The 23,579-nt window shown below is 40.1% G+C and overlaps 1 protein-coding gene across 5 annotated transcripts in view; it reads left to right on the top strand.

Annotated features, from left to right (window-relative positions):
• The window catches only part of ADGRB3 (adhesion G protein-coupled receptor B3), a 585,030-nt gene that overhangs the window by 536,726 nt on the left and 24,725 nt on the right, over window positions 1-23,579 (top strand). For all 5 annotated transcript variants that reach the window (XM_078386075.1, XM_073000099.2, XM_078386069.1 and 2 more), the window contains one exon: window positions 2,671-3,308. In XM_078386075.1, coding sequence (XP_078242201.1) covers window positions 2,671-3,308 — 638 coding nt within the window. The remainder of the gene's footprint in view (window positions 1-2,670; window positions 3,309-23,579) is intronic.

The raw sequence follows: 23,579 nt of genomic DNA, 5'->3' as shown, positions 1-23,579 counted from the left end.
TTTACTTTCAAACTCAGAAACAACCTTTTCTCACAAGCAGAATGAGTGTAAGGAAAAGTATACATCTGTGGAATGGGTTCTGAAACTTCAAATGCCAGAATTTTTCCTGGAACTAATGAGGGAAGGGAGAAATATATCTCACTCTATATAACGGGGGAAAGTCCAATCTCCTCACAGTCCTTATTCAGAACAGTTTTGAAAAACAGCTCCTTGTGAATTACTGAGAACATGCAACTTTGTGAGTCAGAATGTTGACATCCACAAACATGCAGGGGCCTCTGGGATAGGGTTGCCAGACGTCCGGCAAAAGGAGAACATGTCCTACTTTTCAGGATCATGTCCTCCAGGCAAGACTAAAAAACTTCAAAATGTCCGGCTTTTGTATCTCCACCCCACCCGCTGCAGCCGAACCTCTCCCTGTTACTTCCTTGGTTGAGGCACTTGTAAATCCTCCGGTTCTTTCAGAGATCGGAGATAAGGTGGCTTGATTGTTTAAGTCTGTTCCAGCCCTGAGCAATTGAGCCCCAGTTTGTGGATGGCTGCTTCTGCCTGGAGCTGAATAAGGCAGGAAGGAGCGAGAGAGATGGATGGATGGATGGATGGATGGATGGATGGATGGATGGATGGATGGATGGATGGATGGATGGATGGATGGATGGATGGATGGATGGATGGATGGATGGATGGAAGGAAGGAAACCTGGACAGGAGTGAAGTGAGTGTGCACTTGCTTGCCTGCTGGAGGGGAGGCTGTTCTGGGGTTTGGAGGGGGTGGCAGTTCAAAGCCAGGGAAATAGGGGCCAGTCCGGTCCCTCCTTCCTCCTAAAGCCGGGGAGGCACTTTTATCCCCCCCTTTCTGCCCTGATACACACACACCCGACCCTGGGGCATGTGCAGAGTATGTTTCCAGGTCCAGGAGCATATGCAGAGTTATCCCCTATGCTTGTGGGAGCTGGAACACACACATACACACACATAAGCGGATTTCTCTCAGCTTGAGAAATTGCAAAGGGTGGAGAAAATGGCTGTGTGTGTGTGTGTGTGTGTGTGTGTGTGTGTGTGTGTGTGTGTGTGTGTGTGTGTGTGTGTCTGCAAATCCATTTTCTCCACCCTTTGCATTTCTCAAGCTGAGAGAAATCCACGCCTTCTGTTTTTTTTCCTGGTTTTTATAAAGTGTTTCAAATCTGTCACACAAATTTTCAAACTTTTTATTTCACTTTATTATGCTTTTATTAAAATTAAAAATCAATAAATAAAACAAGGGGGATGGGTCTCCATTAAAGGAAGGAATAGATTGTCTCCATTGGTCCTGGGAGCCCTAATTCCAAAAGTGACATGCCCCCCACCCCACCCCACCCCATGCACAGAGCCCCCAATATGTCCTCCTTTGTCCTCCTTTTTGCCTTCCTATGTCCTCCTTTTCGTACACATGTATCTGGCAACCCTAGCCTGTGATGAGGATATGCAGCTAGATTGTCATGGTTATTGAGGGACTGACTTTGAAAAGCTATACATAATAGGAATTGCAGCAGAGAGGGAGGGAGGGAGAAAGAGAGAGGTACCTGGAATCCTACCATCTGTGTCTTGCGTGCATATATTTCTGTGGATCCAGTTGGTGATATCAAAATTAAAAAATAATTATGAATCTTTTGAAATAAACACAAACTGCTATTATTGAATTCCTGTCCATTGCATTTTAAATGGTTCAGAGTTCCTTGCTTGCTAAAAAGATGTCTGATCAGCAAATTGGATAATGAAGCAGAAGATGGGGTGGAGCTAAGGAAATTCCATGGTTTCTAATCCTGCTTTGCCAGCAAAATGAATGTGCCAGGCCATAAATTGTTCCAATTAGTGTGCTAGTACATATATAGCAATAGAGCCTTTAACACAAGTGTTTGCCATTTTGCCTGTTTAGAGGTTCATTGTCAATTGCTTTTATTTGAATGTAAGCATGAGTGAATCCTGCCTTTATTACACAAGAATGCCGTTACCCTGTTTCTGTAGTGCCATTTCGAAGGACATAAGCACCCATATCAATATCTCAAATGTAGTATCGATTTTTTAAGCATTCATGGAGAAGGAGGGAGGGAGGAAATACTTTGGAGAAAAAGAAAAAGGAATTGTTTTAGGGGAGACATAGACTTTGCTCTGTTAAAATTGAAGGATTTAAATCTGACTTTTTAAGTGAGGGATTTAATGAAAGGTGACTGGGTGAAGTGATTTGACATGTGGGCTTAGAAAGAGTGTGATGGCCACACTGCATTTTTTAAAAATGGATTTTCTCAATCCTGTTCAGTACACCATAGTAAGGAGAGTTGAAATTGCTTGGCCTCTTCTTTGCTCCAAGGCAAAAAGGGCTTGTTTAATTGGAAAAAAAGGCAATCATAAATCTTAATAGAGTGGTTTGTCTCCTTGTAGATCTCGGTTTAACACATGTGTTGTAATATCTGAACCTCTATTAACTTCAGCTATCTTTAAAAAAAAGATCCTAGAATAAAAGGATCCTTAGAGGGTTTCTATTCCTCTCCAGAGGTAAATCCAAGGAACTGTGCTTTCCTTGATATACACTGGAATTGTTGCATTTGCTTAAAACTTGCCATGTGGCCAGCCAGGGTGAAACCTTTCCTATTCGGCCTTTTAAAAATATGGTGTCCTGCTCTCTAATCCACAGTTCTGCATAAGGACATTGGGCCATGCCGAGCAGCTACAATAACAGGAACCCTTTCTAGAATCTCCCTGAATGATGATGAAGAGGAGAAACCAACAAACCCTGAAGGAATGAGCTACTCCACGTTGCCTGGGAATATAATATCGAAAGTGATCATTCAGCAAGCTGGAGGCATGCATATGCCCATGAGCATGAGTGAGCTGGCCAATCAGTGTCTAAAAAAGGACAACTCAGAGTTGCGTCGAACTGTGTATTTATGTACAGATGACAACCTGAGAGGTGCTGATATGGACGTAGTCCACCCTCAGGACCGAATGATGGAGAGTGACTATATTGTCATGCCCAGGGGTTCTGTGAACACGCAGGCATCTCTGAAGGATGACAGCAAGTTGAATATAGGCATGGAAACCTTGCCTCATGAAAGGCTTTTGCACTACAAAGTTAATCCTGAGTTTAGTATGAACCCCATGGACCAATTCAGTATGACTTTAGATCAACATCTCCCTACCCAGGAACACATGCAGAACTTGCCTTTTGAGCCCCGCACAGCAGTAAAGAATTTCATGGCTTCAGAGATGGACGATAGCACAGGACTAGCAAGAAGCGAAACTGGATCGACCATATCGATAAACTCTTTGGAGGTTAGTAATACAGAAACTAAGTGCGTACATCATCCTGTTCCAAAAGTGTGAAATACCGATACCCTTGATTTTTAAACCGTCCACAGACTATCAGAAGCATGCAAGCTGCTTCCTCATAGTATAGTCTCCTGTTATTTGGGTAGCATGTGTGAATGTTGCAGCTGTGTGAAGGACCCTGAACATCCTCCCAGTAGGGCACTGATCTAAAAAGAAAGGCCAAAACAACCATCACATTATCTGTTTCTTGATATACAAATTAACAGAGGGTAGGACTAGCAGTGGCTACAAGTTGGCAGGGCTGTATGGCATCTCCTATATTTCCTCAGAAGCATGCCTCCAAACTCCCATATGTCAGGAAACAAATGTGGCAGAGGGCTGCTCTCCTCATATCCTGCTTGTAGATACAGTATCTGGTTGGCAACTTTGAGAGATAAGACACTTGGAGAAATTGGCTATTTTGTCTGTTGTATCAGGGCTGTATGTATGCTTTTAATTTGTGTGAGCAAAACAGACTTGTGCCATGGGAAAATGGCTGTCACACTGCTGAGTGTCAGTGTAAATGGCTCCTTTTATTACTGGTGGAATTGCATAGTTTGGGTGCGCCTGGACAGGGAGGCTTTCCCAGCCTAGACTGGACTCAACAGGGGCAATGGAACTATTTAGATAGCATTTAAACTGATGTTTCTGTTCACACAGAAATGTTCACTTGAGTGGTTTCAAGGCAACAGACCACACAAACTTCAAATTGCTGCAGTGTACACCGTCCTCTGCCATTTATACCATCCTCTTCTCTATCCTGCCATCTCTTTAACAGAGAATATGATTAGATAGGGAAGGTGTTGTCTAACACATAACTTATTTGACACAGTGCTGCATGTGATGAAATAGTTTTTATAAATGTTCAGAGCAGAGACACTGCCAGAGGAGGGTGGGCAGCTAGTGATTCTGGGTTGCAAGCAGTCTGGAACAATCTGGCCAGCCTGGTAAACAGAAAGAGGAAACAATTTGAGCTGTCATGGGCTTGCAGTGGAATGCTTAAGATATGCCTCTTCCAGCTTTGCAGAAGCTGTACACTTGCAAGCCATACAGCACTGAATATGTGCCCGTCCATCACACTGTAGGACACATCCACCACTGCTGCTTTGGAACAATGTATGATGTGGCTACATTGCAGTTTACCCCCCACCCCACCCCAAATTTTGTTTCACTGTTGGGAACATTAGTTTTGATGTATCTTCCAGTAGCTGCACAATGTGCACCTAATTGTGAACGTGCTCAGCTTTTTCCTATCACATCCAGCAGTGACTACTGGTTTGGGGGTATGATTGGGATTGCATTGTTTTATTTTAGTTTCAGGCAGGCATGGTTCCAAAATAGCAGTGGCAGGGTGTCCTAGGACAACGTTGATGGTGACATACTCAGAAGGGTGCGGCATGACCGCGTACAGCTCACTCCTTCAGATATGATGGCCTTACAGAGCCTAAGAAGGACTCTGCTACAAGCTCACAACAGCTCTAGTTGTCTCCGCTTCCTTTCCTTTCCTTTCCAGTCTGGGCAGCCAGATAAGTGCTGTCTTAGATAATTCCCAACAGTTTCCCAGTCTAGTCGTAACCTCTGTTAAACAGATGAATGGAAGGGCAGGGAAGAGGGTGGATGTGAACTGCAGCAGTTTGAGGAGTATATGGTCTCTTGCCTTGAAACATCCTGGAATAAATGAACATTTCTATATGAAAGGAAGCATCTATCTAAATGGTATTTGAATAGTCCCAGTGCCCCAGTTCAGCCTTCTCTAGCCCAGGATGACTTTTCTGTTTAGTCACACCGATATTAGGAAGCAGGTACATTGTGATTTAACCTTGTTTTGTTCAATTGTTGGGATCATCGTATTTGATGTACTTTCCAGTGAGTGTACACATACAAGCTAATTATGAAAGAGCCCAGCCTTTTTCTGTTGCAATTTAAAATGTTTTGATTCACCAGCAGGACTACTGCCTTTTGTCAGTGAGATCTCATGGTTTCAATTTGGCTTCTAGCACGTGCGGTCACCTATGTGCTATCATTAAGATTTATTTCATTTCTGTCGGACATAGCCTATCAAGTCTTCACCACTGTCATAATATGAAATATGGATAAAATTAGTAAGCCGTCATAATGATTTAGAATGTAGGGTTTTTTTTTTTAATATCGTTGGGATTTTAACAATGTTAAAACCCTTAAAATTATACATTTTAGCAGGAGCTAAAAATAAAAACCTCCATTAATGCCATTGGCTGCTTTAGCCTCTGTAGTGAGAAGCAGATAAAACTGAAGTGGGAAAAGGTTTAAGTCTCTCCTGTCTACTCGAAGTGCTCCCAGTTCAGATCAAACATATGCACATTTATTCTAGGGTAAAAGACATAATGGGTGCAACCACACACCGTGTATTTAGTATCTCCTGTAGTCTAGCCCCCAGTTGTGAGGTCCAAAAGCAGATGGGGTTATGTAAAAGGGTATGCGGTGAAAGGCATTTTCTAGGGAGCAAAAAAGTAGACATGCCAAAGTAGTTTTCTGTAAGCGAGTGTTTGGTGCTAAATAGAAGGCGGCCGAAGAATGTAGTGCTCTTGATAATGTTTATTAATAAGTAGCTGGATATTGCTGTGACTGCGTGAAACTATGACCCAGGTGTGTGAAAGTAACATCAGTGTGTGAGGAACACTTCCTTTTCTATGGTACGGTCTGGCTGCCCCCCCCCCCACATACACCTTAATGGTAAAAATAAATAATTCTGGGTGCCTTACTTTTATTCCTTCTCAATACTGAATTGAATGCCTAAATGTGGATTCTGCTATGACAATGGGATTTCTGCAGGTCTTTCTAATATTCCTGTAGTTTCTGCTAGATTTGTTAGACCACCCTACGGTAAGGTTGGCTCTGGCCAGCCCTGTGCAGAAGCTCCTAGGCACGCTGAGATGAGCTAATAGTGTCAGCCTGTTCTATAGCCTAAATGACTTTGTACTGCATATGATTGATGCAGCTTGCGTCAGGCCCTAATTTTCTGCCAGATGAATTCTTGATGAAAATTAGAGCAGAATGCAACATTGATGTTTTCAAAGCAACATATAATGTTTTTTTCCTAATGCCACTGGTGACGAAAAAGAGCAGGTCTTTTCTCTCTCATGAAAAAGTGAAAAGTCTTGTAGCAGTTATCTGGTCTTTTGATTGGACATCTCACTGGACAAGATCCTATTGTGTAACTTTACCCAAGCATAATCTCTATTGGGTGCTGGAAGCATTTAGTCCAAAGACATGTGCCTCCCCTAGACCTCTAGACATTGCTCATTCCTTTTCCTAACCTACCTCTATATGATCCCACCTTCGATCCTCGGCATCTTCAACATTTGGGCCAAGGAACCTTGGAGAGTCATTTGGAGAGTTGCTGACAGTATGAAATGTATTGCAGAGTAGTCGATAGTGGGGTAAGTCGTCCAATGCCCAACCTTCATATAAGGTGACTTGCTGTACGAATATCATTCCACTTGCCTCCCAGCCTCTTAGCCACCAAGCCTAAAATAGGGTGTACATGCAAGAATAAATAATTTAAATTCTAAAGATAGCTATTCAAAAGGCTTACATAATGTTCTGTAACTGAATTTAAGACTTTGCTCAGTTGTTTGTTTGGGGATGTTTTGTTTTGTTTTTTACATTAATAATGAGTATTAATCTCACCGAGGATGCAATCGTATGTGTACTTACCTGGATATACAGCCCATTGAGAAATATATATTGTATCCTACAATAAATATGGAAGGACAGGTCCTGAAGCTGAGGCTCCAATACTTTGGCCATCTCACAAGAAGAGAAGACTCCCTGGAAATTACCCTGATGTTAGGAAAGTGTGAGGGAAAGAGGAGAAGGAGACGACAGAGGATGAGATGGTTGGACAGTGTCACCAACATGAATTTGACCAAACTCCGGGAGGCAATGGAAGACAGGAGGGCCTGGTGTGCTCTGGTCCATGAGGTCACGAAGAGTCAGACATGACTAAACGACTAAACAACAACAACAATAAATATGAATTTAATTGAACCACAGATAGTTCTAAAAACACTGATGAGTTTCAGCCTGGCTAGATTCCACTGAAAATTTTACTTCAGATCTCTGTTTTTTTAAATATTTGTTTCCTTGTTGCAGATAGACAGTAATAACGTGTTGCGTGTAATTATACAGCAGAGCTTTGAGGAAGTATTTTGAACAGTTAACATGTTAGCATTATTGGTACTTCTTAAAAGGATACAGCCAAATCCTGTTAAGTAAATTAGGCCTGCATATGAGTGATGATGTCACAGGCAGGAGGAGGTTGCCAGTAATTAAAGAGTTCCTTATCAAATTTCTGAGACCACTCAACTTGTCTCCAGTCAGTCTAATTGCAGTGAGTTGGGCATGCCTCATGATCAAAATAGAAACTTTTAAATTACTGATTGTGTCATTGCCTTTATGCAGGTACAGTTTATTTGACAGGATTTTGGCCTATGCAGTGCTTTTTAACTATTTCTTTAAAAAGACTTTTCAAAGATTAAAAAGTATCCAAATAATGTGCAAACTGCTCCCTCCGAAGAAGGCAACTTTGGGAAAATTACTGAGTAAATGTTGTCCTTTATACCCCAAACGTTTTGGTGTTGTATTATTCTGTACAACTAAGGTCATTATGTTTTCACTGCCCCAATAAACTAATACATTAAAGATAACATGTTACTTGCAAGCATGCAGGAGGGAAAAGAAATTCTCCATTGCCAGTTCACATGTATTTCTGCCTTTCAACCACCAAATGTTGAACAACACATTTCAAACATCCTTTGTTGTCATTTATTGGCATCAGTATACGTCCATTATCCAGAGACTATAGCAGAATTACCGCAATATCACACAGTTATCTCTGTGTAGCATCCCTTTCAACATGTGCTCATCCATACTAACTTACCACCAATCTTTTTAAAAACTACCACAACAACAACACAGTAGCAGGATCAGATAACACAACTGGAGAGCAAGACTCAAGACCTTAAGCAAAGCTGTTGCCCCCATTGTGTTCAAATTCAGTTGTACAAGCATGGGTTATTTCTTCTCCTGTTCCAGAGCTTGACTGTAACTAGTTCCTTGTAATTAATTCCTTTTCCCAATATCAAATCATTTAAATTATAACTTAAATAAGAATAATTATTTGCCATGTAACCATCTCTTTTAGTTGTTCTTACAGTTAATGGTGTGTGCCTTCACCAAATGGTGAAGGAAGGAAGATTATCACATGATTCATGTGATGGCTTGTGCTCTGTGCCTTATGCCATTTTATGAGTCCTTGAGTAAGAGGTATGTCTGCTTTAAATAATGGGAAACCATTTTAGTTACCTCTGATAAGTGGGGAAGGAAACTATATTAAAAAATGTAAATTATGATGGTAATGAGGATCGCCAGGCCTTAGAGCACTAGAGACTTGGTACACTTGACAGGATCTTGAGGCAGGGAAACAAATCTTAGGGTAAGCAAGTGGAGGTGGAGAAAATTTGTTTTTTGTTTTTAAGGTGTCCACAAACTCTGGGCACATATCTCCATCCCTTCCCAACAGGCAGCTAGACTTATTGCCCCTGCACAAAGATTTCTGTGTGCACCAACACTGCATTAGGGCAGCATTGGTGCACCAAAAGCCAGGCACAAGGGGAAGCTATTGGGGAGAGAGAGCCAGGGAGTTCATGACTTGAGCTCCTTGTGCCATTTAGATAAATTCAAGGATGAGAGTGCCAGCATCATAGCTGGTGAATTTTGTGTTCCACAAACAGACAGAGTCCAGGATCTTGAGGGGAAAAAAGTCTCATGGTGGGCAGGTGGTAAGCATTCCTGAGGTCCCAGCAGCACCATAGATACTATAGGGGTGTAAATCATTGCCTGTTTGATTTGAATAGGCAAGAATGGGGACCTGTATCATCCTCTTCATCATGGCAAGGATGGTGAGGAATTCCTTGAGTCTTCTGACAGAGTTATCATATTGGCAAGAGTGATGTTTCTTGTAAAATTGCACAAGTCTTTGCACAAAAATTGACTGTTTTTGCCCAAAAATGTGTAATACCCAGAATATGCAAATTGCCTAAAATATGCATCTTGGGAATTAGGATAATAGCAAGCCATCTCATTGAGTCAAGACAGCCTAAAATCCGTGAGGATTAAGAATTCAGTAAGTATTCTTTTTTCTCCTGGTGCATAAGGCCTAGGAAACCTTCCTGTGGCATGTGTGATAGGTAAGGTCCATAGGGCATGACAGCTCCAGCAGGAATGGTGGCAACCATTACGACTGTTGGAAGGATTTTGATGCTTGTCTGGCTGACAAAAAAAAACCTGTTGGTTGCTCTGGATTGCCATATTACCTGATTAGACTCATCCTCCCCCCATGTTGTTTTCACAATCACCTGGATATGAAGTAATTCCATACTCTTCCCAACCTTTGAGCCCTACCCTGTATCATAACACAGATCCACCCCATGACATCACAAAGACAGCTTCTACCCTACCACAGGTTTTTGTCCTGAAATCTCAATAGAATCCATTGTCCCTAAAAGTACCTCTGTATTATTAACTAACTATTGTGAGAAACTTGCAAATATAATTGTCACTAATTGTGTTTTAAATATTATTTTTCAGACTCGGGGGTTAACTCCATGTGTAAAAGGCAGAAAAACCAATACAAGCAACAAACAAGGAAAAATAAAATATTTAGATCTCAATTAATTTAGCCCATTTCATTTCACGGGAATTAAAAGGGATTAGGTAGCACATGTGGCTTGCGAGTATGTCCATTGCATCTGCAGAAATGTCCACTTCTGTGATACACTCCTTACAAAATGAAAAAAAAAAATGCTTCTGTTAGGCAAAAGCTGTCATGGAACAGATGACAATAAGAGTGTTCACCAGTGTTCATTCTAATCATAACTTCTGCTATCATGATAGTTTTCTGCATAATTTACATTGCCATTTTATCATCGCTTCCATGTAATTAATTAGTCATGTCAGTAAAGGGCACTTGTGTGATTTGTGGCCTCTGCTCATCAATTTTAAAATCTGAAAATACAGTACCAATGATTGTTGGCCGCATAATAAAAGAGAGAAAAAGATCACCAAGGCAATTAAGGGAATTGTTTAACTAGGCATTATTTATCAGACTAATAATAACTGTGTGCCATCAAGTCATTTTGGACCCTTTCCAGGGTTTTCTAGCAAGAGAATGTTCAAAAGTGGTTGACTATTCCCTTCTTCTGGGGGTATCTTGGGACTGTGGAACTTGCCCAAAGCTACACAGACTGGCTGTTCTGAGATGCACAGTAGGGAATCGAACTTCCAGGTTCTGGCCCCACAGCCAAAAGCATTATACAAATAGCTCTACTTCCTCTTTAGTTTCTTCTCGTGCCCATTTTCAGTGTTGACTCTGATTAACTTTGGACTTTCTTGGGCAGAGTTTCTACCCAGATCTTTTCCACTTCAACAAGCCAAACACCAAAAATATCAGAGTAATCAAATATTACTTCAAAAAGGACTTTGATGAATTCTTGTTGCTACATTTTGATCCTGTCTTGTTATTCCAAGCAACTGGAATGGACTTTGCAGAATTACAGTTACTACAAAAAAATACAGGCTACTTGTCACAACTGTAGTCACATAAAAGGGGGGCCCTCAATAATGTGAGTCATTTCCATTCTGTTTTGAGATGTCGTTGAGCTGGATCCAAAGAACCTCATGCGGAGAGAAAACAGGTGTTAGTGCTCTTATGCAATGACTTGGTCAAGTGCTAGAAGGAATAGATATTTCATAAGTTCTCATCCTACAGCTTCTGCAAGACATAGTGCAAGCAGATGAACATATTTGGATTAGGACTGTTTTATCTTATGGTTTGCTGTAGTTCTCTCAGTAAAATACATTTTTGAGTGCAACTCAGGACTTTTTAAGGTTATCGAATGGTTAACTTTTTTGTTTTGTGTTGTTTTGTCATGGACAGTTATTATGGAAGATAAGAGAACAAACCTTCCACAGAGGCATTAGTCTCTAGACTGACTGTGGTGATAGTACTTTAGGCATGCCAAGTGTTAAACTTCAGTTAGTTAGCCTGACCCTTGGAAAAACTTCAGGCAGAAAAGCTTGACAAGGAGGACTGTGCAGACTTAATTAACTAAATTATCTCTTAACTGGCTTGATCATGGGCAACCACAACATCAGTACCAACAGGAGGGCAAAGATAATGGCTCCTGCATGGGAAACTGTGGGATGGTGGTCATTGGCCATAGCACTAAGATGTGGAAGACCATTTTATGTGTTCCAAGTACAATCATAGTGGCTAGACAAAGAAGTGAAAAGGCCTGTAGTCCCCAAAATGCCTTAGATAAGAATGCTGAGAATTCCTGGATTAAAAGGTAGACTAGCAACATGGAATGTGTAAAGTGTGCATGTTGCTGGAAAAATTCACAATGAAGCAGAAGAAATGAAAATGACCAAGATTTAGATCTTTCAAGTAAATGAAATTTGCTGGCCAGGATCTGACTAAGTAGAGATACACTGAGTCATGACACACTGCATTGTTGTGGCGTTGCAGTCATGGTAATAAAAGACATATATGTAGCCATTACAAACTGTTCCACACTCAAAGCTGGGTCACTGGGTAATGCTTATTGAGCAACAGACACCAACAGCATGCAAGAATGTGCCCCATCTGCTGATACAGGTTAAGAAAGTGCCAGAAAAATACGTATAGGGAAAACAGAAAGCTCATATTTAAAGCAAGTGAAAGAGCAACGCTCAGTTCTTATAATGGATGATAGCAATACAGTGGGGTCTCTACTTAAGAACTTAATCCGTATTGGAAGGTGGTTCTCAAGTGGAAAAGTTCTTATGTAGAATCTGCATTTCCCATAGGAATGCATTGAAAACCATTTAATCCGTATCTGCTCTTTTCCGTCCAGAGAAACTAATGGGAAGCTGCTATTCCGCCTTCTACCACTAGAGGGGGATTTTTTTCTTTTTTTTTTTCCCTTAGGTCAGGGAACAGTGTTAAAAGCACTTCTGACGAAGCTAATTTTGAAGCAATGGACTGAAAACTAATTAATCCGTTCTGGCTGTTTTTTTTATGTAGAGGTGTGTTCATACATTGAAGCATTAGTTCCCATAGGAACTAATGCAAAGCTGGTTAATAATAATAATAATAATAATAATAATATAATTTATTGTCATTGTAAGTATATACACAGTATATCATACAACGAAATTCACAGACACCCAGAGACCAGACACATGCACACACATAACATTCCCCAAACACTCCCCACCCACTAGAAATCCCCCACTAAAAATACAAACATCTACACCTCAGGCCAAGTAACACAGTCCAACTAATTATTCACTACTGGTGGTCTTTAAGCTCATTATTAATTGCAATTATAGCTCTAGGATAAAAACTATTTAGAAAACGTGTGGTCCGAGTCTTAATTGTTTTATATCTTCTGCCAGACGGTAACAGTTCAAAAAAGTTATAAGCAGGATGGGAAGAGTCTCTCAGGATGCTGTGTGACTTCTTCAGACAGCGGGATGTGAAGATGTCATCCAGGGTTGGTAGCTGGAGCCCGATGATATTCTGGGCAATTTTAATGGTTCTCTGTAGAGCTTTTTTGTCCGCTACAGAGCTACTCCCAAACCATGCCAGAATGCCATAAGTTAGGACGCTCTCAATGGTGCTACGGTAGTAGGACAGAAGTAAATGCTGTGATAAATTTAACTTCCCAAGCATTCTCAGGAAATACAGCCTCTTCTGTGCCTTCTTTATTAGCATGTTGGCATTTATAGTCCATGAGAGGTCCTCTGAGATGTAAGTACCCAGAAATTTAAAACTACCAACTCTCTCCACTTCCTCACCGTTTATGTACAGTGGTAAATGTACATTTCTCTTCCTCCTAAAATCAATTATGAGTTCTTTCGTTTTTTTGATGTTAAGTGTGAGATTATTTTCTTTACACCATAGTATCAATCTTTGTACTTCCTTTCTATAAGCAGACTCATTGTTCTTATTTATGAGTCCCACCACTGTCGTATCATCCGCAAATTTAATAATTGCATTGGTGTTATATAGTGGGGTGCAATCATGTGTGTACAGGGAATAGAGGAAGGGACTTAGCACGCAGCCCTGGGGAGCTCCTGTACTTAGTACCAGGGTAGAAGAATGGTGGGATCCCATCCTTACTGACTGTGGCCTATCTGTCAGAAAATCCTTTATCCACACGCAGATCTTCTGAGGTAATCCCAGGTTGATCATTTTTAAAAACAACCTATTTGGTAGAATGGTGTTAAAAGCAGAGCTATAATCCACAAACAACAGCCTCGCATAAGTTCCCTGTTGTTCTAAGTGGCTCAATACAGTATGGAGTACGATGGACACAGCATCATCAGTAGATCTATTTCTCCTGTATGCAAATTGCCATGGATCCAAAGAAGGTGGAAGACTAGCCTTAATGTAATCCAGCACCAATCTCTCAAAACATTTCATAATAACAGATGTTAAAGCTACTGGTCTATAATCATTGGGAGATACCACAGCTGACTGCTTCGGGACTGGCACTATAATAGATGTCTTCAGGCAAGTGGGGACAGAACACTGCAACAAGGATAGATTGAAAATATCCATAAAAACTCCAGCTAATTCTGCAGCACAGCCCCTAACAACTCGTCCCATGATTCCATCTGGTCCAGCTGCCTTTCGAATATTAATATTCTGGAAAGCGCGTCTCACATCTGAAATCTGCAGTACTAGTGGTTGTCTGTCGATGGTAGATTCTAATGATGTATTATGGACAGTAGGTGCTGGAATAATGGTTGTTCCTGTTTCCACCTCAAAACGGCTGAAAAATTGATTTAACTGCTCAGCCAAAAAATCACTGCTGCTACACAGACTGTTTTTGTTACTCTGACCAGTGATTTGTCTTAGGCCGTGCCACACTTGGCGAGTGTCAGAACTTTCAAGGTGTTGTTCAATTCTCTGGCTGTACATAGCTTTGGCATCCCTAATGCCCCTTTTCAGTTTAGCTCTGGCCTCTCTATACTGTAGTTCATCACCAGAATGAAAAGCAGCATTTCTGGCTTTTAATAAAAGGCGCACTTCTCTATTTAGCCAAGGCTTGTTGTTAGAAAACACTCGTACTTGTCTTGTTGTAGCAATAACATCGATGCAGCTTTTGATATAAAACAGTACTGTCGAGGCATAAGTATCAACATTGTCCTCCTCAAACAGTGTCCAATCAGTGCTCCTAAAGCAATCTTGAAGTTGCTCAGTTGCATCCACTGGCCACACTTGTATTTCTCTAATTGATGGTCTGATTCTTTTAACAAGGGGTCTGTACGATGGAATCAAAAAAAGAGATATATGATCTGACTGTCCCAAGCTAGGCAATGGCTTCGTCTTATATCCATGCATGATGTTACAATATACCTGATCCAAGGTATTTTCCCCTCTAGTGGGACAGTCCACATACTGATAAAAGTTAGGGAGGACGGTCTTTAAATTGGCTTGATTGAAATCACCTGCTACCACCAGCACTCCATCTGGGTAGGCCTGCTGCTGTTTGCTGATAGCAGTTAACAAACAACTCAAAGCTGTGGTTGTGTTAGCATCAGGAGGTATATATATTGCTGTTATTATAACAACATTAAACTCACGAGGCAGGTAAAAGGGGCGGCATTTCACTGCCAAATACTCCAAATCAGGAGAACAGTGAATGTCCATTATTTTAACATCTGTGCTCCAATTATCGTTTGTGTAAACACAAACCCCTCCACCTCTGCTCTTCCCAGATTCAATAGACCTGTCTGCTCGATGTACTCTGCGTCCTTGTAGTTCAATTACCTCCCCTGGGATGGAAGAATCAAGCCATGTCTCTGTAAAGATCATAACGCAACAGTCCCGAATATTTTTCTGTAGGGAGATAGTAAGTTCCAACTCCTCAATCTTGTTGGGTAGAGATCTAACATTTGAGACAAAAAGACTTGGCAATGCAGGCTTGTGAGGATTTTTGCCTAACCTCACTCGTAGACCAGCCCTGCAACCTCTTTTCTGCTTGCGTTTTCTCCGTGTTCTTTTCTTCCTGACAGGGAGAGCGGGAGGAGTAACCCCCCGATATGCAGGCCGTCTTAAAAGCTCAGCTGGGATGTTGTAAGTTGAGACCCTCGATTCAAAGTTGCAACTGTCTCTGCCAATAGATAATAATTCTTGTCGACTGTAAGTTACTTGTGCCTGAGCACGTAGAGTCCATAATAAGGGCCGATCTCTGGAATGCCTAGCCGCTGCAAATACTTGCGCCGCCATCTTGACCAACTGTCAATGTTTATACATACTCTACCACTAGGGGGGAACTTTTTTTTAACCTAAGATGACCTAAGGTTAAAAAAAGAGCAGGAAAGTTTTTTTTCCTGTTCTTATCTGGATTTTTGTTCTCAAGTAGAAGCAAAATTTAGCAAATGGAGCTGTTCTTAAGTGGAATTGTTCTTAAGTAGAGACGTTCTTAAGTAGAGACCCCACTGTACTAAGATGGGAGAAGGAGCTTGCAGAAATGTTGTCAGAAAATAGTCAGAGAATATGAAATAAATGCAGATAACAAATTCTGCAGTTTTGTGAAGAAGATTTTGTAGCCACCAACACCATGTTGAAATTGTAACCCCGAGAGACCGTGTGCATGGAAATACCAACAAGACATCACTAACATCAATATTGTAGTTAAACAAATAGATTATGTTCAGTCAGATGCTGTAATACTGTATTGTTAAACTGGTGAAAACTTGTCCTGGAGCTAATATGATCATAATCTTGTCACTGCGGTAGTTTGTTTCAAATTAAGGAAAATACAAAAAAAGCAGAAACAGAAAAGGCCCAGAAATTAAACTGAAGTGATCCAAACAGTGTATACTCTTGTTAGGGGGTGCATCAGTAAGACTGTGTGCTCAGATAGCTCAGATATAAATGTTACCTGCCTTAAACTGACAGTTATTGATACATGTAACCAGTAAACCCTTCAAAACTAGAAATATAAAGGAAAAAGAGAGAAGATGTAGATACGGAAAGAATGGAAAGGATACAACAGTGGAAAAATAAAAACTACAGGGAGTACAGTGATCCAAGTAAGGTGTAGAAATAGAAAACCTAGAGCAGATCTACAACTCCTTTAATAGCCGTTAAAAGATCAAAGAGGTATTTAAAAAAAAAAAAAGGACAGTGCCCACTTCTGATGGTGAGGATTAATCCTGTAATACTTGGTGCCAAGGGTAAAATTATAGTGTGTACATTATGATGCTGTTTGAAGATAACAGAATATCAAAAATTCTTATACTAGACCAGAAAATCAGAAATCTGAAATGCAATAGAAGCTAATAAAAAGCCATTGCACAGACATATTAAAGTTAATAGAAGATGACAAGTCAAACATGCTAATGAATCTTCCTGTTTTAAATCTATAAAACAAAAATTATTCCTGAAATTTGACTAAAATCAACTTATTACATTGACTAAAAAGGAAAACATCAAAGCTTGTGGTGACTATGGAACAGTAAGTTAGTGAGTTATTTCTGCAAGATTTTCTAATAATAATAATAATTTTTAAAGTGCCTGAATATACAAGTGTAAAGAAGGGGCAGGACACATAATCTGCATTCAGAGGAGTTTTGTTTTGTTTGTTTTTTAAAAGAAAAATCAGGAAGCAGTATTCTTATCTACATGTGGGAGGAATATGGGCATGCTCTTACTAATTACAAGACAGATTTTGAGTAAGTTCAACATAGTAATGTATTCGCGAAGGCTTTCACGGCCGGGATCTAATGGCTGTTGTGGGTTTTTCGGGCTTCTTGGCCGTGTTCTGAAGATGGTTTTTCCTAACGTTTCACCAGTCTCTGTGGCCGGCATCTTCAGAGGACAGCAAACTGTGTTCTGGTGTAGTTTGGCTAGGGCGTGGAGTATTTATGGCTGTGAGTTGGGATGATTAGTGTGTATTGTTGTGGGTGTATTGTTTCAACATAGTAAGCTGATAAATAAAGATCTCCTCATCCAAGAGATATTTATATAATTGGCAACTTGTACTGGCAACAAATAGATGCAGTAAAAATTGCTTTTTAATTAAAAAATAAATTTTTAATTTGTACTCCAAGAACATCTTTAGAAAAGCACTTGGTAACTCACCTGAGAGTATCATTGCCTATGGAGAAGTTATCAATGGGATGTGTTCCAGCTTTGGGGGGATGTTAAAGCAAGGCAAAGGGAAATATTTGTGTGTTACTAGAGCAGGCAAGGATCCGCCAGTGTTGCTCAAGTTGGTTAGAACTCCTCTACGAATTATTGAGACTTGCTTTGATGTTTGAGATGTAAAATGCTTACATTTGAACCAAAGCACAAGTTGTTGTAGCAAAAGAAGTGCTGAAGCAGGAGATTGGCAGCTGAAACTCCAATGGAAAACAAAAACTCTTCTGGAAACACCAGTGACTGAGCCCAAGTTAGGGTTCAGATCAACCTCCCTCGATTCTGATTATTTCCCAGCCACCTAAACAAGCAATTATTATGCATCTGGGCATGGCGATGAGGAGAGGATACTTGGACTGGTCGCCTTTCATAATGTTCATGTTTTTTATTTTAGGTAGTTACATTCAGTCTTTAAAATAGTTCCGAATAAGTGTGTGTGTGTGTGTGTGTGTGTGTGTGTGTGTGTGTGTGTGTGTGTGTGTGTGTGTGTGAGAGAGAGAGAGAGAGAGAGAGAGAGAGAGAGAGAGAGTGAATTTGGAATCGATAACTGATGTGGGGCTTTGATTGGTGTGTGATTGGTGAGGCCAAAGTACAGCTAGGGACTATTTCCTCTACCACCACCACTGCTATTTTTACTTCCATTCATTCATTCATTCATTCATTCATTCATTCATTCATTCATTCATTCATTCATTCATTCATTTACAGTATTTATTTATTTATTTGTAATTTCAGCTGATGGCCTTTATTTTCACAACAATTTTTCTTTGTTTTTGGGCCAGTGCATGTTGCAGAGTGGGTGGGAATGGGAGGAACACTTGGAGAGGAGATACTAAGGGGACATATTCTACTCCTCCAACCAGTATTTTCCCTGAGCACAGCTCCTGGGGGGTGTATGGAAAGAAGTTGGTGGGAGCTTTTGCCTGCCTCCTAAAGGTCCACCACATTCCAAGAGCGTAACACACTCACAGCCTGCCCATTCCCAGGTCATAGTCCTGTGTTCTCCACCTTTTTCAGTTTTTTTTTAATTCGCCATCTGGAATGGTATACATACCTACAAATACTTTTAGAAACTCAAGAAGAAATTGGTTCAGGCCATCCCAAATTTAGCTCAGGGTGATGGGAACCTGATTTGTATTGCAAATATTTGGATACAAATCACATCAGATTCTCCTCTAATTATTAAAAATATGATACATAGGTGATACAGTATTACTAGTTGACAACTTAGATGCTTGGTAAAACTTAATTTACAGCTGTTCTATTCATTCCAATGGGCACAAGTGTTTCACACAGAGAAGGGGGAAGGAGGGGGGGAAGGAGGGAGGGAGCAAGAGAGACCAAGATGTCAGGGTCAAAACATCAGTTTTGCATCACATTAAGCAGGGAATAGCCCTAAAGTGCCACATAGCAGTTCACGCCTCATTGTGCATAAGGGCTGTTGTGAAACAGAGCTGGAGTTTTCTGTTAAATAGTTTTTAGTTTCTGAATTACTTTGCATTAAAAAAAGATAGCAAGCCAAAGTTAAAATCTCTGCTTGCAATCTTTCCACACATTATATGTCAATAGCTTGTCACAGCAGATGCTCTTGGATGCACAGCAGCAAATGCCAATTCAAAATGTGAAACTGGTGGGGACAATATATTCCATTACTCGGATAGAAAAGGATCACACAATAACCTATGCACAGATTTATTTGCAGTGTCCAGTTTCCTGCCGTCTGACATTGACTTAACTTGGTTATGTCTAAAAATATACACCCGTTTTTGAATAAATTTTTAAAAGGCAGACATTGAAGTGGCATTATTTTTTTAAAAAATACACAGGTTAGATATGTCTTTTCCTATCTGGACAGTTCCAAAGCCAAGCAAACATAGAGTCAATTACAGCACAAACAAAATAAGCGATATTCTTCAACTGTAAAGTCATTAGTTTATTTCTAGAATGAGCTGTGAGGCCTGTAGGTGGAAGTGAAGGCAGTACTATGAAGCACATCACATTTAGTATGGGAGCAAATGATATGATGCTGTGAACAGCAGGGATTTTGCATTTCAGCTGGTCAGAAGCATGCTTGTCCATATGTCACAGCTAGTGGGAAAGCCATGCCCAATATTGCATTACTTCCCAACCATAATATATACATAAGATCTTACAAAGCCCTTCTGGCATGCCATCACAACCTCCATGTGTCTGTTTTCACAAGCTCATTCGCATCTAGCCATTTCCTGTCTTGATTGACTGGAGCGAGTTCAGCTTCCTTGGCTTCAAAGGAAATATCTTAGAGTGCTCTTCTTCAGTTCAAAGTGTTTGGTTTTCCTGACAAAATCATTTTGCATCCATTTGAACTGGCTTATGCTTTGAAAGAATGCATCAAGACAACTGTTCTCATTTAAAGCAAATTACTTTGAAAGAAAGCAGTGACTTGCCTGGTATTTTTGATTCATAGATGAAAGGAGGGTGAAGAGTCTGTATGAAGATGTAGATCTTTGCAAGGCACTTCCATAATAAGTGTGTATCTTTCTTCTAACAATGTAAGAGAAAGCAGAGTCTTCCCTCCCTGCCTTTTCAGGAAGGTATCCCTCATAAATATCCTCAGGAGTAAGAAACCGCTCAATCTCTCAAATGTGGAATTAAACAGAACTCTAAGCAAAGAGTATTATCCCTAAGGAAGGCCATGATCAATCACACTTGCTTGGAAGTATGTTCCATTAAAATTAAAATAATGTGTTGCCAACAAGCAATGGTTCTTGAGAGGATTTGAGGACTATAAAGATCCTGACAGAAGGAAGGCTAAAGATTTTATTAGCAAACTACCAATTAAAATTACAACATTTATGACCTTTGGGTTATTGGGAATCTCTTAATGAATGGCAATAGATGGTCCTCTGGGACAACATAACACTTTCCTGGTTTTGCTGTTATTTGTCTTGTTTTTTTTTCTGAGAGGTGTAGACCTAAATGCCGAAATTAATCATACCTGCCTTTGACAGGACGGGTGCATTTCTCATGTCCATGTGATAAGCCTTAATGAGGGATCTTGACAAGATTGAGACATTTCTCTCTGTCAGATGATTAGCCTTAAAGTTTGGCAAGCCAACCCATCTAGACAGGTATGTAGCTGTCCCTGACTCTGCAGGTTGCTAGGCTGGGAATTCTGTCTAGACTACTAGAAAAGAAGCAACTAATGCCTAAGATGTACCACCTTGAGCAAGTTACTGGCTCCTGGAAATAATAGAAGGAAATGTAGCTGCTTATGAGATTCAGGACCAGATAGATAGATAGATAGATAGATAGATAGATAGATAGATAGATAGATAGATAGATAGATAGATAGATAGATAGATAGATAGATAGATAGATAGATAGATAGATAGATAGATAGATAGATAGATAGATAGATAGATAGATAGATAGATAGATAGATAGATAGATAGATAGATAGACAGATAGACAGATAGAGAGAGAGAGAGAGAGAGAGAGAGAGAGAGAGATAGGAGGAGCTGTGGTTTGAAAGCCACTAAACCCATTTGTCTTCTTTCACATTCCCCCCACACAGGACTTGCCAACTGTAAAATTAAGATAAGGTTTCTATCAAGGTGAGCCCCAGTTTACATACAGCCTTAGCAGTGGGGGGAACAATGAAGAATGAAATCAAACTGTACCAGCTGTGATAATTCAATTCTGCAAAATAAAGACTGTTGGTTAGTGCTTGCAACATTGCATAGAGTTTTATTTATTATCAACACAGCATTCCAGGAATATCAAATAATCTGTAAAATCCCCAGACCACCACTTGATCAGTTTACTCCTTAAAATGTCACCAGATTGAAGTCTGGCTCTAGAAGTATCCTACCTCAGACCATACTTCTTCTTTGGGCAGTTGTGACTAAGCCAGTTCAGAAAGGTACTGACAGAAGAGGTGAATAAATTGCTTTGAATGTGAAGAACTGAGAGCTTTTGAATTGAGATCGCAGCATTTGGTAGAAAATGTATAGACGTGCTGGAAGCATAAGGATAATTGAATTACTCTGAGCAGTTTTATTATTCTTAACCAATACTGTGTGCATGTTGGCTGAATTCCTGTTAAACTGATACATAGAGTGATAGAATGAGTTGGAAGGGGCCAGTTTCCAGAACAGATATGAATTGAGGTACCCCAAATAGTCATCTGGTAAGCTGATACAATAAAACAGCAGGATAATTTTCAGCACACAAGAGGTGAGTAGTACTGAATCCCTCCTCTGTCACTAATAGTCTGCAAATATTAAAACCTCATAAGATGGACTTCCAAAACTACATCCAAAAAACCCAGGGGGAGTAAGCAAATCTTCTATTCAACTACACTTGTAAATCTTCAAAATGCCAAAACAGTATAGGGTTTTTTCATTCTCTTAAGAAATCCTCTCCAGGGCTGGGATGTCAAGTTTAATCTCAAAGCGAATTATAAACCACTGATAATAAGGATTTATATTAATAGAAACATGGGCATACATTTCAACATAGTATTATACCTCTTGTTTCAATTACAGCCTACACGGCATAATGCATCTTGGGCAATATCTTATATAATTAATCAGGTAGCTGATTACAGTTAGGAATATAGCAGGCATCCATCCTGTTTTAACTGAAGGAGGAATTGCTTAAGTTGTTGGGGTGGAGCTGCTCCTTCTCTGATGCCAGCAGCTTAATGCAGGTTGGTGTACGGAAATTATCCTTCAGTGCTTTTCTATTTTTGTCCTCCAGTGAGCAGAGTTCAAAGTTGTCTTGGAATTATACAGAGTAAGCTCTACATGATTACTTCAAAGCCAAATGGACTCAAAATGAATAATTGCTGCCATCTTTCTTTCCCCATTTTTATGTTTAAAGTTCACTACTTCTTATTCCCTCTGGTCTCAGTGGATGTGGTTTTCAGACTTTATATGAATGTTTACTGTTGTCGTATAACCATGGAAATAAAAGATGGCGGGGGAACAGCATACTAATAAACTACATTTGACCTCTGTCCCCCATTTCCCAATAACCTGCTCAGTCTAATGTTAAATGTGTGCCTACATTCATTAGTTCCACTGTCAGATTAACTAATAGGAATATTTTCATCTGATATTAACCTAGCTACTCTTGTCTTAATTTCATCCCATTATTCCTAATGAACAAGTTCTAAAGCACCAAGCACCCTAATATACACCTAATGATTTCAAGTGCTGTTTACTCACTTGTAATGCTTCCAGAGTTAGAGAAATAGTTGATTCACAGAATCATAGCATCATAGAATAATGGAGATGGAAGGGACCGATAAGGCTGTCAAGTCCAACCCCCTGCTCAAAGCAGGAATCTAAATCAAAGTGTATCCAACAGATGGTTGTCTAATTTTCTCCTGAATGCCTCCAGCGTTGGAACACTCACCACCTCACAAGATAATTGGCTCCATTGTCGTACAGCTCTAAACAGTTAGAAAGTTTTTCCTAATATTCAGTTGAAACCTGGTTTCCTATAATTTGAGCCCATTATTACATTTCCTGCACTCTGAGATGATTGATAACAGGTCCTGTCCCCTCTCTCTATAAGAGTCTTTCAGGTATTTGAAGAGTGCTGTCATATCTCCCCTCAGTCTTCTTTTCTGAAGGCTAAACATGCCCAGTCCTTTCAGTCTTTCCTCATACAGTAGGGCTTGTTTTCCTGTCTCCTGACCATTGTTGTCATTCTTTTCTGAACTTGTTCCACTTTGTCTGAATCCTTCCTTCTTAGAGTGTGGTGTCCAGAACTGGATGCAGTATTTCAGATAAGTAACAAATAGAGAGAAGCTAGTACAAAAGACTATACTTTTGTTAATGCAGCCTAAAATAACATTTGCCCTTTTTTGCAGCTGCATCATACTGTTGGCTCATATTCAATTTGTGGTCTACAAGAGTACCAAGACCTTTCTCACTTGTAGTATTACTGAGTCAAGTATCCCCCATCTTCTAACTGCATTCTGTTTCTTTTTCCCAGGTATAGAA

This window comes from Pogona vitticeps, chromosome 1 (genome assembly GCF_051106095.1).
Source record: "Pogona vitticeps strain Pit_001003342236 chromosome 1, PviZW2.1, whole genome shotgun sequence".
Lineage (NCBI taxonomy): Eukaryota > Metazoa > Chordata > Lepidosauria > Squamata > Agamidae > Pogona > Pogona vitticeps.
The sequence above is the reverse complement of the archived record's forward strand: the minus strand, read 5'-3'. Positions and strand labels throughout refer to the sequence as shown.